Genomic DNA, 18,509 nt, shown 5'->3' on the forward strand with positions numbered 1-18,509 from the left:
AATGATGACCTCCAGAATTGCTCCCTCCTGATTCTGCATTCTTTGTTTATGCCCCTGGTAGCCATGGCACGTAGACTCATTTGGGCACACAAATCCCCGAGGGTAGCTTTTGGCAAGTGCATCCAATCTGTGTATGAGGGTGGGTTGGCCATGGCCGATAACCACCTCTATTACTGGGCGGCCCAATATTGGTCATAAATGAATTGCTCCATGGAGGTTGGGGTACTCTACATAACAGGGAGAATTATCCCTCCTCGGCCTCAACTGGGTGGTGGGAATCCTGTATGGGGCGCCCATCCTGAATTCCCTTCCAGAAACGACTCAGGTGGTCTTACGGGTGTGGAGGGCTGTGCTGAAGTGGGTGGGGTGTGACCATAGGCTCACACTTGTGACCCCCTTGTATGATGGCTGTTGTCTATCACAGGTAGCGTCTCTAGAGGGCTTTCAGGTGTGGGACCATATAGGAATCTCTCAACTGGGAGATGTTTGAGAATGTGATCACCTTAGGTCCTTTCAGGACCTTCGTGCGGAATTCCACATGCCTCCAATTTCGGCATGCACTTCTTGACTACAAAGGAGAGCTATAGTCCTCTCAAGGGCGGCCTGCTTATGGGCCTAGTGATGAAGGGGGGCATCTCTCTAATTTACAAAACCTGGTGGTGCATTCCCCGGCCCTGATGGGAAATAGGACACATTACAACGCATGCATTTACAACGCGTGCCATTACTCCAAATGTTTTACAACACAAAATCTATTACAACGCATGTCATTACAATGCAAACCATTACAACGCATAATCCATTACAATGCAAATTACTATTCTAAGTCCGCCATGGCATTACCTCGGGGAATGCGTTGTAATGACATGAGTTGTAATGGATTTTGTGCTGTAAAAATTGAGTTGTAATGGCACGCATTGTAACACGTGCATTGTAAACAATTTCTCCCCCTGATGGGACTACTGCGGGAGAAGTGGGTGGGGTGAGTGGAAGCCTTGGACAAAGCCAATTGGAGGGATGCATGCATGGCCTTCCACAACCTGGCGATCTCGACGCAGCTCCGGCTCGTTCAGTTCAAAGGTCTTCACCAGACTTACTTGAGGCCTTGCCGGTTGTGGAGGGCGGAAGCTCGCACCTTCCCAGACTGCAGTAGGTGCTGTGATCCCAGTGGTGACTTTTTCCACATGGTGTGATCTTTTCCACTCCTCCTGGCCTATTGGAACAGTGTTATATCCACTTAAGCCCAGGTAGTGGTGATGCATATTGTAGTGCTCCCTAGATAGGTGTAGTTGGGCAAAATGGAGGGTGGGAGGTCCCTGAGGGGACAGGATACTGGTGGGGTTGGGCATGCTGGTGGCTAAACATGATATAGCTAAGCAGTGGTTGTTTACTGTAGCCCCATCAATAACAGCTTGGACATGCAGCATGGACTGGTATGCCAAAATGGTGAAAACTATATATACGACTTGGCGGTGTCCCCGTAAATATGAGAACGTTTAGAGGAAATGGTGATCTTACCATGGACTGGATCATTAACACAAATGTGATACAGTAATTGACTCGATAACTGTGGAGTAGTTGTTGGGGCTTGGGGGGGAAGGGTCTTGTGCACTTTCATATGTAGACTGTATGTTCAGAACAAACGACCGGGTGTATTGTTTGTTATGAAAATGGAACTAAAAATATTTCAATAAAAAAAGAAAAATCTATCAATGTAGTAAGGAATGTAACCAACACTTCATTGGTGGCTGCTTACAAACTTAGGCACTGATTATAAATTGAGTAGAGTAAAATGAAAGCATGATATTGTGAATTGATATTGCTCCATATGAGTTGTTAGGTTTTTTCACATTGGAGAACCTGATCTAATATTTCCGGCCAGTTATTCTGGGTGGAAAAATTGCAGGAGGCTTCGACTGCATTAGCAGCCGAGCCCCATTTTGCATTTTAATTTCCTTACAGGGCAAGCACGCTATGTTTCCCTGCTAGAAAAAAAGCTGCTTCCCTCCCTTATACTCTCATTTGCCACCTCACCCACAGCCCTGCACATACATTTACCAACGACTCGAAGAAGGTGGTAAGTGTATGTATTAAAACTCTATGCAATGGCGAATTTCATGTAGTAATATGACTGGAAAATTAGTCCCACACAGTAATCGCCTACCCATTCCATGTGTTTCAACTCGAAACTGCACTCTATACTAGGGAGGTAAAATGGCATATGGTTTCATCTTGGCCCTAGTACACTGCAACTCGCAATCAGGATATTGATGAGAAGAAAAGAAACACTGTTATATTTAAGTTTGTTCTGTGATTTTGTAACTTTCAAATCTCTGTCCAGAAGTATTCCTTCTCAGCAACGAGGAAAAGCCATACACATGGTAGATAAACAAGAATTCAGCGAGATTTTTTTTTAAATACACTATTTAAACTGCACAGAACAGCTGTCAAACACAATGGTTCAATATTTGCTGCATAACAAGTGATGAACTGTCTTACGTAAAACTTGTGGCCCACTCTCTTTTGTCCTTTTTAGGCATTGCTAGTTGTAAGATTCTGAAAAGAAAAATATAGATTTTAGTATTGGAGCAGCATGATTTAGGCTCCATCATTTACGTGTTATGGACATGCATTTAAATGTTCATATGTGACAATTATATTCAGTGCGTGATTTAATTTAGTTAATGTGTGTGTTACATTCAGATCAATATAGTAAATTCATTTCAACACTAAAACTATATTCACTTAAAAAACCATAGGTTTCACACATGTTATAGTTAGCTGGACATTTCACTCGTAAAAATCCATTGAAATTCCCCCGTTATAGTTAGTTCAGATAACTATAACTCGCGCGCCCGCAATCCACTGCTCATGACGTCACATATTACATCACTCATGACATGGTCAGTGGCATCAGTCATGACATCACTGATGACATCATCCTTGTGATAGAGTGGCGGTCGCGCGAGTTATAGTTATCTGAACTAACTATAACGGGGGAATTTCAATGGTTTTTTACGAGTGAAATGTCCAGCTAACTATAACATGTGTGAAACCTATGGTTTTTTAAGTGAATTTGTAAGGTTTTTTAAATGCTAAGTTATGTATGTATTATTATATTTTTTATATATTTATTTTACAATAAGCTACCTATGTATATAGTTATAGATTGACTGTATCCTGTAATATTGAATGGCTCATTTAAAATGTTTTTTTTTTTTTAAGGTTTTTCACCGTGCGCGCACCGTGCGCGCACCCCGTGTTTTTTGAAAAAAAAAAATGTTTTTTTCATCCTTCGGGGTCCTTCAGGGACCCCCTGACAAAGGCTAGGGGGTCAGGAAACTCTCTACCCTGCCCCTTTTTCACGTTCTCCACCTTTCTTTTTCATAATATATATATATATATTATCTACTGGCGGTCGCCATTAGATAGTTATAGTTAGGACCGAGTTTCCATAGGAAATCTGAAAATTCTATTTTGAATAACTTTGGCGCCGGTTGCCGAATCCTCGCGAAATTTTCAAAACTAATGGGGCGCTCCACTCAGCTCCTACCCTGAAAGTCATGCATTTTCCCATAGGACCTTTAGTCGAAGGTACAGCCCGAACGGCTGAACAGAATTACTTGAAAGGTAGTCCTCAGGTCAGGCATGTGCCTTTTGCATATATGGTGTCAATCTGTTCAGTAGTTCCTGAGAAAATTGCAGTTAAAAGCACATACATATCTATAGCCACGCACCGTGCGCGCACCGTGTGCGCACCGTGCGCACACCCTAACGTGCGCGAGCGTAATTCTGATTGGTTGTTACATGTCAGTCAACGTTCGAATCGGTCGAAATCAGGAAGTGTCGGCCGCCATTTTGTTTGTTTTCAGTGCGAGAGTGGAAAAGGAAGGTGGCGAACATGAAAAGGGGGCAGGGTAGAGAGTTCCTGACCCCCTAGCCTTGGTCAGGGGGTCCCTGAAGGACCCCGAAGGCAGAAAAAAACATTTAAATTTTTTGTTAAAAAAAATCGCGGAGGTGCGCGCACGGTGCGCGCACGGTGAAAAAACATTGAAAAAAAAAATTTAATACGTAGTTTATTGAAAAAAAATATATAAAAAAAATTATAATACATACATAACTTAGCATTTAAAAAAACGTACAAATTCACTGAAAAAACCATAGTTATCTCAAATAACTATAACGGGGGAATTTCATTGGTTTTTTACGAGTGAAATATCCACCTAACTATAACATGTGTGAAACCTATGGTTTTTTAAGTGAATTTGCAAGGTTTTTTAAATGCTAATTCCTAACTATAACGTGTGTGAAACCTATGGTTTTTTCAGTGAATATATATATGTGTACAGATCCCGATATTGGTAGAGGCTGTCTGTTAGGGCGGTCCTTGCTCAGGGTATCGGCACCCTGCAATATGTAACACCCAATTTTCGTTATTTGCAAAAAAATGCCAGGACACCTTGGAAATGCAGTGCAAATAATACTGACTGCACCAGCAACGAGTTTCAGCTTTTGCCTTGGTCACGCTGAGGGTCACGCAGTAACAGTATCTTTTTTATTTCTTTAGTGCAATAAACATAGTGAAAGGACAAATGTATTCTACATTGAGTTTCACTCAAAACCATGTCGGCCATTTTAGTACTGTCAAATATTCATTGATAATGCTTATAAACATCTGTACTTGTGAATAAAAAGCAAAACAAAACACAGTTTAGCCCCAGTGGGTCAATATATCTTGTTCCAAGAAAATCAAAACCGCTGTATGTTTATGGTAACGACGGAAGAATACCGGCATACCTACAATATCTGCTGGTGATCGGTAAGGCGAGCGGTAAACTGGGCGGAAGCTCTGCGTCCCGAGGGTCCGGCATACCTCGTTGTTGGAAAACGCGGTGGTTGCTGGCGAGCGCGGGACGCGACTCCGGTCCGGGTTTTGTTTTGCCGAACTGCTCCCAGCGCGTCAGGAAGTGAAGGGAGCCGTAAAGGAAAAGGGGATGGACGATTCTTCATGACGGCATTGGAAGTGCGGTAAAAAGCTTAAAAACTCTTGTATCCTGCATTTTTTGGACACTAATGTTGATTCGCATAATACAAGTACTGAATTTTCATTTGCTGCGAGTGGCTGTGCGGTGGAACGGACAAATCTGAACGCGCTGCACATAACAATTATATGATTTACAATATAATTACAACAACAACAATGACCACAATGAAAAAATAAGAAGGCTGGTGAATTCTTTAAATGCTTTATGCTTTGTGGATATTGAAGTTGACAACAGTGGCACTTTGATGATAAATGTGGATTTGGGATTAAAGTACATGATTTTACTTTGTCAAATTGCGAATCAACATATGTTAAATCTTTATTGAAGTCATCTATGGTTATACTATCAAACGTTTGCCAAGAATAGGAGGATAATCAAATCACCATCGATATGGCTGCAGCTTTGGAGGCTAAACTCAAAAATACAGCAGACAAATTATTTTTTGCAATATCAGATGACAGTGGCAATATTTTGAATACACGTACTACAATAACGGAGGAAATTAAAATACAATCATTATTTAATCAACTTGAGAAACTTCATAGAAAAGAACTCGCCAAATGGTGGGAAGCGGAGTCATTACAGAGGTACATAGAAGTGGCACGTGTACCTCGTGGCCTACGCATCTTCACCATACCAACGTATGAGGACCCGATCCAGAAATGTTGGAAGAGTGGTCCAACAATTTGAATGCCTGCTCAATAACTATGCTGCAAATCTTGGTAAATTATGCGTTAAGGGATCGCAGTAAGTTGTTGGCAGAGATAGATTCATTACTTGTAACATTGGCTACATTAACAACACAAGAGGCAATTGATGCATTTATGAAAGATTTGGCTATCAAAATGGAGAAATTAGAAGAGGACATTACAGCCAAAAAACAACGTAAATTCCTCAGGGATTACAAAGATTATCAAGCAGGTCGTACCTTAACTTTTCACAGGAAATACGTTCACCTGTTTGAAAAAGGAGGAAGTGTACCAATTAATCCCAGTGTGGTACCGAGAAGTATTGAGGTATCAGAAAGTGATATTTCGGATGGCAATCTTTCTGATGCACCTATCTCGGCTCTTAATCAAGTTCAACAAAAGAAGCCACATTTTTTATTGCAATTTCAAATGATGAATCAGGGAAGGACAGAACAGCAGCATGAACAAAGTGCACAGAGAGGGAGAGGGCGAGGAGGCAGAGGAAGAGCCAGAGTAATAAGAAAGCCAAACAATGGAGGAAAACAAGATACAACAACCCCAGTGGGAATGATGACAAGGGGAAAACAGGCGCCGAAATGACTGTAGTCAACCTTTCATCACGGACACTGACGGGGGAAGAAACTCGACTTCTGGGATTAGGTTTGTCCTTTTGCCCTACTATGAATTTAAATTATGCTCAAACAAGAATTTGATTTGTTTTATTTCTCGCGCAAACTAAAACTGAAGAAGTGGTTTGATACTAAATGTAAGTCGACTGGTTTTGAAACTGAAGCAATTGCTCTGAGTAATCTCAATGTTGATGATGTTGACATTTTGAAATTTTGGATTCCCAGCATGAGCAAATTGAAACAAATGGTGATATAACTAGCAATGTACAAGAATTTGACATTGATATAAATAGAAATCCAGGCAGTGGATTCAAGCCTAAATCGGTATTTTTGCCACAAATAGAATGTGATGCCATTGATGTGTTTGAAAGAGGTGTGTTAGCTGATCTTAAGAGGATACGACATAAAAAAACTCCATTTTGTAAAAAGAACTTAAACCCAGAGCAGATCAGGGCATTAGAGGACTTAAAACAGGATAACAACATAGTAATACGCCAGTCTGATAAAGGCGGCAATGTTGTGTTACAGGATAAACAAGCTTACCTGATGGAAGGTTATAGACAGCTAACCAATGAAGTTTGTTACAGTGTCTCAAACAGGAAAGCCATAGTTAAATCAAATATGGAATATGGAGAGTTGCTTGTGGATTGGAGAGAGCGAGGATTATTGGAATGGGAGGAGTATAATTATCTTAGGTGCCCATATCCTCGTATCCCCATACGCTATCTTTTGCCGAAACTGCATAAGGACCCAAGGAACCCTCCGGGGAGACCTATTGTTTCTTCGATTGGATCCTTATTGGAAAATACTTCCCGTTTTATTGACCATTATCTAGTCACAACTAGTATATGTGACTGTTGGTGTATATAAGTGAGTATATGTGAGAGTGAGAGATTGGAAGAGTTCCTGTATGAATAAGTATGTGTTTCTATAAGTGATTGTTTAAAAGACTAAGTATGTGTAAGTTTCTGTAGAAGTAAGTGTGGTGGTGTGTGTATAACTGTATATGCAAGTAAATGGATGTTTGATTCTTTATTAGCATGAGTGACTATGTGTGTGAGTAACTCTATGGATGAGTGGCGTTGTGTAACAGGATGTATAGGTGTATGAGTACATATGATGAATGAGTACATGTATGAGTGACTGTATAGGACTGTTGGTGAATGAGTGGATGTGTATGTGGATCTTAGAATTACTGAATAGGTTGTTGTAACTGGTATTGGTATGTCCATTGTTTTGAACATTTTAGTTTCTATTTTTCAATGTGTCTTTCAAAGGTTATATTCGGGGGAGAGGAGGTCTGCCACTCTATCACAAGGATGATGTCATCAGTGATGTCATTTGAGATGTCATCAGTGATGTCATGAGTGATGTCACTGACCATGTCATGAGTGATGTAATATGTGACATCATCAGCAGTGCATTGCGGGCGCGCGAGTTATAGTTAGCTGAACTAACTATAACGGGGGAATTTCAATGGTTTTGTACGAGTGAAAAGTCCAGCTAACTATAACGCCCCTGAAACCTATGGTTTTTTCAGTGAATTTTTAAGGTTTTTTAAATGCTTATTCCTAACTATAGCGTGCCTGAAACCTATGGTTTTTTCAGTGAATTTCAAAGGTTTTTTAAATGCTAATTTCTAACTATGCCTAAAGAGATAGGACATGTGAAGAAAGAAGAAAAAACGCACAGAAAGAAAAAAAATAAATTCAGAAAGAAGCAACAGAAGTCCTCAAAGACAAAGAAAACTGCAGGAAGAAGGATAACGTGCAGAAAGAACAAACAGAAAAGCAGAAAGAAGCCTTGTTGCAAAATCATCCTGTACCCTCAACTTTTTCAGATGGATACTGGTGGTAACTGAGTCTGACTAACCAGTCCTAGAGCCAGTGCTATGTTAAAAGACACTCAGAATACAGTGAAAACACCTACATACACTAGGGAACACTATGTGTTGGGGTCCCCCTGTGATTAGCATGACCTCCTCTGTAAGCCCCTAGTATATAATAGGGCAGGGGATTAAAACTACCTCTTAAAACGCGCCACAGGGCGTGTTTGCACACGTCACCGCAGGCCCCGTCCCCTCCCTTCCCCACTGTGTAAACACACCCTGTGGCCGTTTTAAGTTGGGAGATTAAGTCCCCTTGAATCCTGAAGGTCCCTAGGGTCCAACTAGACCACTAGGTACCTCCAGTAAGTGCCACAGAGCTGCATTGTAGAGAGATGTAAAAAGGGGCCCGGCCTAGACCACTTCTCTGCAACGCAGCGCAGTGGCGCTTACTGGAAGCACCTGGTGGGCTAGTTGGCCCCCAGGGTCCCTCAGGATTGAAGGGGAATTATTTTCCCAACTTAAAACACGCCACAGGGCGCGTTTGCACATGTTAACTCAGGTCCCGTCCCCTCCCTTCACCACTGTGTAAACACGCCCTGTGTCCGTTTTTAGTTGGGAGATTAAGTTCATTTGAATCCTGAGGGTACCTAGGGACCAACTAGCCCACTAGGTACCTCCAGTAAGCGCCACAGAGCTGCGTTGCAGAGAGGTGTAAAAAGGGGCGTGGCCTCAGAACACCTGTCTGCAACGCAGCTCCCTGGCGCATACTGGAGATACCTGTTGGGCTAGTTGGCCCTCAGGGACCCTCAGTATTGAAGGGGAATTAATTCCCCAACTTACAACTGGCCAGGGAGCACGTTTGCAGAGTGCTGCAAGGAGGGGGCGTGGCCTCCGGCACGATGCCGGTTTTCTATTTATTTTTATGTTTTTATGAAGGGGGCTGTGTGGCCCCCCTTCTTTTTCTAATTTATTGGCCCTGGGGACCCCATCCCCCAGTGCCTGCCCCCTAATTTTTTTTACATTTGAAAGGGGGCCGCGTTGCTCCCCTCCCAAGGCCTTAATCGGCCCCAGGGACCCTAACCCCCGGGGAATGGCCCTTTTTTTTTTTTTTTTATTCTTTAGGAGGGGGGCTGCGTTACCCTCCTCCTCAGGCCACTTATGGCTCCCGGGGACCCCAACCCCCAGGGACGGACTTTGTTTTTTATTATGTTTTTTCAAAAATATATTTATAGAAACACCTAGGACATGCTGGACAAACCGCATTGTACCTATCACCATGATGATTTGCGTGATATTCATTAAAAGGCGACTATGCATACAATGAATCCACGTGGAATGTATTTACAGCACTAGTGAAGCTCTGACGTGTCTGACGCCCTACCGTGCCTAATCCCGGCGCCCCCGCGGATGGGTACTCTCCAAGTAGAAACCCTTGTCGTTTATTTATACAAACATGGGTAGCTATTGACGGGCACATTTAATACACATGGACACCAAGCCATTCAAAGGGGATTTGACAACAATTTGACCAAAACTATGCAAGAAACCCCCCTCACGGTTAATAAAACACACATCCACCACCGGATGTGTAATACTTTTTATTTTACTCTCTGGAAAGGAGACGAACCTCACTTGAGAGTCACAGCACGCTCCTGGCTGAGCCCAATGCTGTGTTACACCCACTAGTGTCCGCCGAGTGCCACACACGTCTGTGTTGTATTCCACCAGCTAGTGCCTATGCTATGACACTCTGTATCGGATGTGCATTGTAACACCACCCCGTGAATGCAATGCCACACTTGCCTTCGTACGTGTTATATTGCCCCATCTAACGTGCCTTTCTCGATGCCTATGGTATAACGCACAGCGCTATGCCATACATATTACAATCTGGGATCTTTGTCACAGTGCATATGGAACGTTACACTCCCCAGCACATATTTTATATTACAACTTTAGAGGCTAGTTAGGTTACACAACACTGCCCTGTGCATATTACACTTCAAGGCGCATATCACATAGCACGCGCTAGTGCCTGTGCTATCTCGCGCTCTCCAATGAATCTGTCATTGCGCACAATGTATTGCATATTATATTTCACGCCCCGGTTCATCTTATATCACACTTTTTGGTGCATAGTTTATACCATACACTATAATTAGTTTTCATTTTCAATCGTGCTCTCAGGACTATGTTCTATATAACACTGCGTTCACCTACCCTTTTCACGGGCATTACATTTTGCGATGGGGGGTGGAGGGTTAGGGGGTGTTTCTGCCAAGTGAGCCCGGAGTCACAGTCACAAACGTCCTCTTCTTCCTGAATAAAAGGGAGATTATGCTGCATACTTGTTCATATTTTAAGTAGTTCGCACAGACACATTTTAAAAACAATAACGTTCCTAATACCCACCTTCTCTGAACAGTTAGCTTGCTGCCCCATCCACCTCCTCCCTATCCTCTGTTGTCTGAATGCATGGACTCGCCTCTTCCCTCCTGCCATGCATGGTCTGATGTGCTGCCACTGCCCTCCATTTAGCATGATGTACCAGTCCACTCCTCCTGCCCTCCATTGCCCAATTCTATGCCACATCATTGACCTCCTGCTTAGCCTCTGTGCTTAGCTTGCTGCCCCTATTCTCCTTCCCCCTTCCATCTGATGTCTTTGTGCATGCCCCTGCTCCATCCTTTTTGCCCACCATGTTCCATGGACCTGCCACTCCTATATACTCTGAGTGTTCTGTTGAGCTGCCACTCCCCTCCCACCTGCCTAGCATTGTCAGATGACTGTAACCTGTCCCTGCCACCTCCACCCTGCCTGTCCACATGCCATGCCCCTATCCCCTTCCTCCTGTCTTCTATGGTCCATTTTACTGCCACACCCTTCTGCCCTCCCTGGTCTGTTGTGCTGCAACTGCTCCTCCTGCCTGCCCCGCGCGGTCTGTTGTGGGGCCCCTTCCCCTGAACTCTCTTGTCTGTGCCCCGGTCCTGACCCTCCCTTCTATCCTCCATGGTCCTTTGTGCATGCACCTGCACCCTCCTTCTTGCCCATCATAGCCATTGTGCTGCCACTAACCCTCCCGCTTGCCATGCATGGTCTTCTGTGCTGCCATGGCCCCTACCACCTTCCCTGTGTGGTCAGCTAGCTGCCCCTGACCCCCTCGCAACCTTCCGTCCATGGTCTGTGTGTATGCCATCATAGTCTCACTGTTGCTCTCCATGGTGTGTCTTGTTTCTAGTGCCCATCCTGCCTGACCTCCATGGTCATCTTGCTGCTCCTGCCCTGCCCCCTTGCCCCCAGCCCTCTGTTTCCATGTGCAGACCCCTATTCCCTCCCTCCTGGCTTGTCTGTTCCATTGTAATGCCCCTGATCCGTCCCACCTGCCCTTTATGGTCTGGTATGCTGCAGCTTTCTCTCCTGTCTGTCCATTATGGTCAGCTAGCTACCATTGCCTCTTTCCCCTCTGTTCTCTGTTGTCCATGTGCATGGGCCTGTCCCCTCCCTATTGCTTTCTATGGATTGTTGTGCTGCACTCCCGTCCCGCATGCCCTGTGTGGTGTATTGTGCTGCTGCAAACCCTGATGGCTGCCGTGTAGGGTCAGTTTGGTGCACCTCTCCATGTCCCTCCTGTCCTCTGTTATCCGAGTTCATGTCCCTACCCCAATTCCTCCTGCCTTCCATGATCCAATGTACCATACTTGCGAACATTTTGAACTTGGCAAGAGGGAGATTTTGGAAAAAAACTGGGGTATTGATTTTCCCCTTTGAGTTACATTGAAAAAGAGGAGATTGTAGACAGGAGACAGATCAAATGAAGCCCATTTGAGCTTAAAAACATTGGACGTTTAGTGGCTGAATCGGGTCTGTTGGCATGTATGGTTGTACTACCACTGCCTCTTCCTTCTGCCCACAATGGTCTATTATATTGCCACAGCCTCTCTTGACAGTCCTGGATTGTTGGTTTGTTGCCCCTGCCCCCCTTTCCACTGCCCTCCATAGTCTGTTGTGCTGCCACTGCCCTTCCTGCCTGCCCAGTGTGGTCAAATTATTGCCTCTGCACTCTCCTACCTGCCTTCAATTTTCAGAGTCCGTGCCCCTGGCCTCTACCTCTCAACAGTATCCCAATGAACAACTAGATTGCTAACATTCTAGATTTAATACAAAAGTGTGGAACACCTGATGTCATCTTGATGTAATCAAAACTGTAATACCTAGAGCATTTCGTTTAGAAATTACATATATGAGAGGGTCTTATTTGCATCAAAATTATGGTTAGTGCTCTAAAAAACTAAAATGAGGACATATTTTCTGAGTTTTCAAATAGCGACAAAGAACTTTTAAATTATTTGTAATCTTTATGTTTTTTTATCCAGTTGACCACTTGATTAAATGTTGCACTTAGGGGAGAGAATGTGGTGTTACTTCCAGAGCTGCAGACTTTGCAACTGGGGAACCAGGTTGGAGTTTCTGCTTCAGCTCAACATTCTGTGATTCTGGTCAAATCACTTAATCTCTCCATGTCTACAACCAAAATTAATTTGATCTTGTGTGATGTAACCAATGCTCATGTAAAGCACTCCAATACCTGACAAGACTGCACTATAAAACTGCAAATACACAAAAAATAAGTATTTTGCACACTTCTGTCATTGGGCTACATTGTGGGCTACATCAGGGTGATATGTGTGCTGCATTTGGGCTCTTTTGTCTCTGGTGGCCATCTTGGGAGATTTATTTGTTATGAAGTTTCCTAATTTCCTCATTTACTGCAGTCTCCTCAGTAGGAAATGCTTTCAGTTTTTTACTTTGATTCCATCAAGAAGGTATTCAGATATGTCACACATTTGCCATAAATTCTGAATGTTAGCACTCTAGTTGCTCATTAGATCACTGTAGTAAAGCTACTGCTCACCACAGAAGTCTGCTGCTGGTATTAAAAGTGCATGTTTCAGTCTGCATGTCAGAAGTTTTTAATAAATAGAAGAGGATTTGGGAAGTCACTCAAAATGTGCCCTAATTTTTCTTTCTTCAGCACTAATCATAATTTCTATGGCAAAATGAACCCCCTCATTGTGTTCCTTTTTAAATTAAATGTTTTAAGTGTTACCAGTTTATTCCAATCAAGATGGCTTCAGGTGTGCCATACTTTTGTCATAAGTAAGACAGTAAGCGCTCTAGTTGTTCTTAAGAACACTCTGGGACATTTTGTCATTGGGCTATACTTGGGCTACATCTGGGTGATATTTGGGCTACATTTGGGCTCTTTTCTCTCTGGTGGCCATCTTGGGAGATTTATTTGTTATGAAGTTTCCTAATTTCCTCATTTACTGCAGTCTCCTCAGTAGGAAATACTTTCAGTTTTTTACTTTGGTTCAATCAAGAGGGCATTCAGATGTGTCACACATTTGCCATAAATTCTGAATGTTAGCACTCTAGTTGCTCATTCGATCACTGTAGTAAAGCTACTGCTCAACAGGGAAGTCTGCTGCTGGTATTCAAAGTGCATGTTTCAGTCTGCATGTCAGAATTTTTTTATGAAATAGAAGAGGATTTGAGAAGTCAAAATGTGCCCTAATTTTTCTTTCTGCAGCACTAATCATACTTTCTATGGCTAAATAACCCCCTCATTTTGTTCCTTTTTAAATTAAATGTTTTAAGAGTTACCACTTTATTCCAATCAAGATGGCTTCAGGTGTGCAATACGTTTGTCATAAGTAGGACTGTTAGCGCTCTAGTTGTTCTTTAGAACACTCTGGGAAGCTGCAGTAGAACACAAAGGAATCAACTGTCAGTCTCTGCCCTTGTTGGATGTACATGTTTTACTGAGAATGTCACACTTCATTCTCACATGACTGAGAAAGATAATGTGAATTTACAGAAAATATTCTCTCAGTCTAGCTTATAGATCACCGTCCAAACCTCTGTGGGAAAAGCATGAGAAAATAGTTTTCTCTCAAACATGATTCATGATATCACAGCCGAAGGCTTTTTCACATGGTAAAATCACCTTAGAACACACCACAATTCCTAAAATGAGTATGGTACCATCCACAAATGATTTATAATGTAACTAAAGTCTTAAAGCCTTCTATTAACTGCAATGCTTTTTAATGAGGTGCTATCATGTATATTGGTCCCAAGATGGCTGCCAACACTTCTTGGATGAAGTACTGACAGCCAATCAGATCTCGCGATGAGATGTGTGGTTAGGCTCCACCCAGATATATCTATCTTTTTAACTCTAATTTTCTCAGGAACTACTGCACGGATTTACACCATTTAAGCAAAAGGCACGAGTCTGAACTGAGGACTACCTCTTTGCCAAATTTGGTGTAATTCCATTCAGCAGTTCGGGCTGTAGCTGCGTCAACAGGTCCTATAGGAAAATGCATGGGGAAAACGCATTTTGGGACCCCCCTTTTTTCTCGGGCCCGCTTGACGAATCACCGTGAAATTTTCAGGATAGGAGCGGACCGGAGCTGTCCAAAAGTTTGGATAATTTCGCGAAGATTCGTCAATCGGCGCCAACGTGATTCCAAATAGAATGTTGCGGATTTCCTATGGAAAATAGGTCCTAACTATAACTACCTACTGGCGACTGCCAGTAGGTAATATATATGTATATATATATACCGCTCCTTCATCTCGCCTCAGTCCCTGCACTCGCGGGCGGGTGCTTGTGTGTGCGAGGGCAAAATCGCCCTTCAATCTTCAAGCTGCAGGGTACAAGAAATACCAGCACTCGCTGGAGCAATTAGCCCAGATTTTATTTGGGTGTAGGTAAACACAGACAAGTTTCGGCAACCACCTTTCCCAATGATAGGGGGCACCATGAAACAATGTCAATAATTACATGATTCATTGGTTGTTAAGAAGTTCTTCAACATGGATAATGGACTTTAAGTCAAATATCCACTTGATTTTGGTTTTGGCCATCTTGGAGCATGCATTGTTACACATTATAATTATACATCCATAATGTTATATACAGAAAAAAACCACAATATAAAGCCCTGTATGACCAATTCATCTCAATGCCCCTTGTGCTGCACAACTCTGTTAATGTATTTATTTCCCCTGAACGGGTATAACGAGTGCTCACACCGTTACTTCATAATGAGGTGAGTTCATAGGCAATGTGTATGATGCTGCTTTCCCATGTTGTATTATGTCTCTCCAACAAACAGATGTCCCCTAAGAGTCTCAATCTCTTGATTTAATAATTGTGGGGTTCATGCCCACGTATTACACCTTTTAGATTATAAAGTGTATTGCCATCTCCTCCTCACTATTCAACTCTATTGGTATCTTAGTTTGGGTGTCAATGATGTACCTTGATTCTAATCTGCGGAGCAGCAGTTGTCTGTCTCCTCCTCTTATGCCTTTGGGTACATGGTCTATGCAAAAAAATCTTAACACATCCCTGTTGCTGTCATGATGACTCTCAAAATGTCTTGCCACCAGATACGTTACATCTTTGGTGCGATGGCCCTAAGGTGCTCTAGGATCTGCAACTTCGTGGGGTGTATTGTTCTTCCAATATACCTCAAAACACACGGACATACTAAACAGTACACCGTGTGGCTGGTATTACAATTCATGAACTTACCGATTTTCTTGGGTGCGTCACGACCAGGTACATCATACGACAAGGCTTTATGGCTGTTTTTACAAGCCTTGCATTTTCCACAAGGGAAGAAACCTTTCACTTTATCAAAATAGGATTTTCTATTCACTTTTGGATAGTAACTCTGTACCAGAAGATCTTTCAACGAACATGCCTTCCTAAATGATAACAGTGGTGATCCTGGTAGATCTTCCCCTATAATCGGGTCTGATTTGAGGATGCGCCAATTTCTTCATAGCTCATTCCTAATATCAATAGCGTTGCTTGAGTATTTTGTGATCATTCTAAAACCTTTTGGGGCTTTAACATTAGTTCTCTCTTTTCTTGATTTGGCAGTTTGATTATCATTTACCAGATCCAATCTGGATTTGACCTCTACCTTCTTTTTCGTCTCTGGTTGGACTTCTATCAAATACCCTCTGATCATGAATCTCTCCATGCTCTCTGCTGCCTGGAAATCACACTCCTAAGTGCAATTTCTCTTAATATGTAACAGCTCCCCCTAAGGGGACCGGTAAAATGATTAGCTGGAAAAGATATATTGATGATTTATTCATCATATACAGAGGCACCGAGCAATCAGCTAATGAGTATGTAAGAGTGCTTAATGAAAATGATTTTAATCTTAAATTCACAGGAGAAATCAGCAGCATGGAATTCCCTATTACATGCGAGCAGCTGTCACCTTGAGAAATTAAAGAACACCATCCCTTATGGGGAGCTATTACATATTAAGAGAAATTACACTAGGGAGTCTGATTTCCAGGCGGCAGAGAGCATGGAGAGATTCATGAACAGAGGGTATTCGATTGAAATCCTAAAGGAGACAAAAAAGAAGGTAAAGGTCAAATCCAGATTGGAGCTGGTAAATGATAATCAAACTGCCAAATCAAGAAAAAAAAGAACTAATGTCAAAGCCCCAAAAGAGTTTAGAATGATCACGAACTACTCAAACAACGCTATTGATATTAGGAATGTGCTATGAAGAAATTGGAGCATCCTCAAATCAGACCCGATTATAGGGGAAGATCTACCAGGATCACCACTGTTATAATTTAGGAAGGCACGTTCGTTGAAAGATCTTCTGGTACAGAGTTACTGTACAAAAGAGAATAGACAATCCTTTTTTGATAAAGTGAAAGGTTTCTTCTCTTGTGGAAAATGCAAGGCTTGTAAAAACAGTCATAAAGTGTTGACGTATGATGTACCTGGTCTTGAGGCACCCAAGAAAATCGGTAAGTTCATGAATTGTAATACCAGCCACATGGTGTACTGTTTAGTATGTCCTTGTGTTTTGAGGTATATTGGAAGTACAATACACCCCACGAAGTGGCAGATCCTAGAACACCTTAGGGCCATTGCCACCAAAGATGTAATGTATCCGGTGGCGAGACATTTTGAGAGTCATCATGACAGCAACAGGGATCTGTTGAGATTTTTTTTTGCATGGGCCATGTACCCAAAGACATAAGAGGAGGAGACAGACAACTGCTGCTCCGCAGATTAGAATCAAGGTACATCATTGACACCCAAACTAAGATACCAATGGGGTTGAATAGTGGGGAGGAGATGGCAATACACTTATAATCTCAAAGGTATAATGCGAGGGCATGGACACCACAATTATGAAATCAAGAGATTGAGAATCTGAGGGGACACTTGTTTATTGGAGAGACATAATACAACATGGGAAAGCAGCATCATACACATTGCCCTTGAACTCACCTCATTCTGAAGTAACAGTGTGAGCACTCGTTATGCCCATTCAGGGCGAAACAAATAAATTAACAGGGTTGTGCAGTACGAGGGGCATCGATATTAATTGGTGCCATTTGCCCATTCAGGGCTTTATATTGTGTGTTTTTTCTGTATATAACAGTATGGATGTATAATTATAATGTGTAACAATGTATGCCCCAAGATGGCCGAAACTAAAATCAGGTGGATATTTGATTTAAGGGATGTTATCGATGTTGTTGAACTTCTTAAAAAAACAATGAATCATGTATTTATTGACATCGTTTCATGGAGCCCGCTATCATTGAGAAAGGCAGTTGCCGAAACGCGTCAGTGTGTACCTACACCCGAATAAAATCTGGGTGAATTGCTCCCGTGAGTCCTGGTATTTCTTGCACTCCAAAGCTTAAATATATATATCACCTACTGGCAGTCGCGAGTAGGTAGTTATAGTTAGGACCTAGTTTCCATAGGAAAAGCGTTTTTTGATTTGCCTATAACTTTGGCGCCGTTTGACGAATCTTCACAACATTTTCTAAACTAATAGGCCACTCACTTCAGTTGTTGCGTAGAAAGTTTTGGGGTGATCCATTTAGTGAGGGACAAGAAAAAGGGGGGTCCCAAAATGCTTTTCTCCATGTTAATTTCCATAGGAAACTTTAGACACAGCAACAGCCTGAACTGCTGAACGCAATTACACCAAATTTGGCAAAAAGGTAGCTCTTGGGACCACCACCTCCCTGGGGCTATTTTCCAAATGAGAGGGGGGCCGAGCCACCCCTCCTGGAGCCATAAACAGCCCAGGGAACTTCCACCCCCCAGGGCCATCTCCAGCAAAGTCCTGAGGTGCCCACGCCGTGGACATTGCAGTCTGCTATGGGATGCTCCCGCCATCCCATAGCAAACAAGTGCTCTACTTTGAAAAAGCAAGAGCATTTTGCTCTTGCTTGTTCA

The 18,509-nt window shown here is 42.7% G+C and overlaps 1 protein-coding gene across 1 annotated transcript in view; it reads right to left on the bottom strand.

Moving 5' to 3' along the window:
- The window catches only part of SPMAP2L (sperm microtubule associated protein 2 like), a 546,678-nt gene that overhangs the window by 277,113 nt on the left and 251,056 nt on the right, over positions 1 to 18,509 (bottom strand). The window contains 1 exon segment of the mRNA XM_085643206.1: positions 2,500 to 2,556. Within this exon segment, the coding sequence (XP_085499332.1) occupies positions 2,500 to 2,556 (57 nt within the window).

Source organism: Triturus cristatus, chromosome 2_2 (genome assembly GCF_964204655.1).
Source record: "Triturus cristatus chromosome 2_2, aTriCri1.1, whole genome shotgun sequence".
In the NCBI taxonomy this organism is placed as follows: Eukaryota; Metazoa; Chordata; class Amphibia; order Caudata; family Salamandridae; genus Triturus; species Triturus cristatus.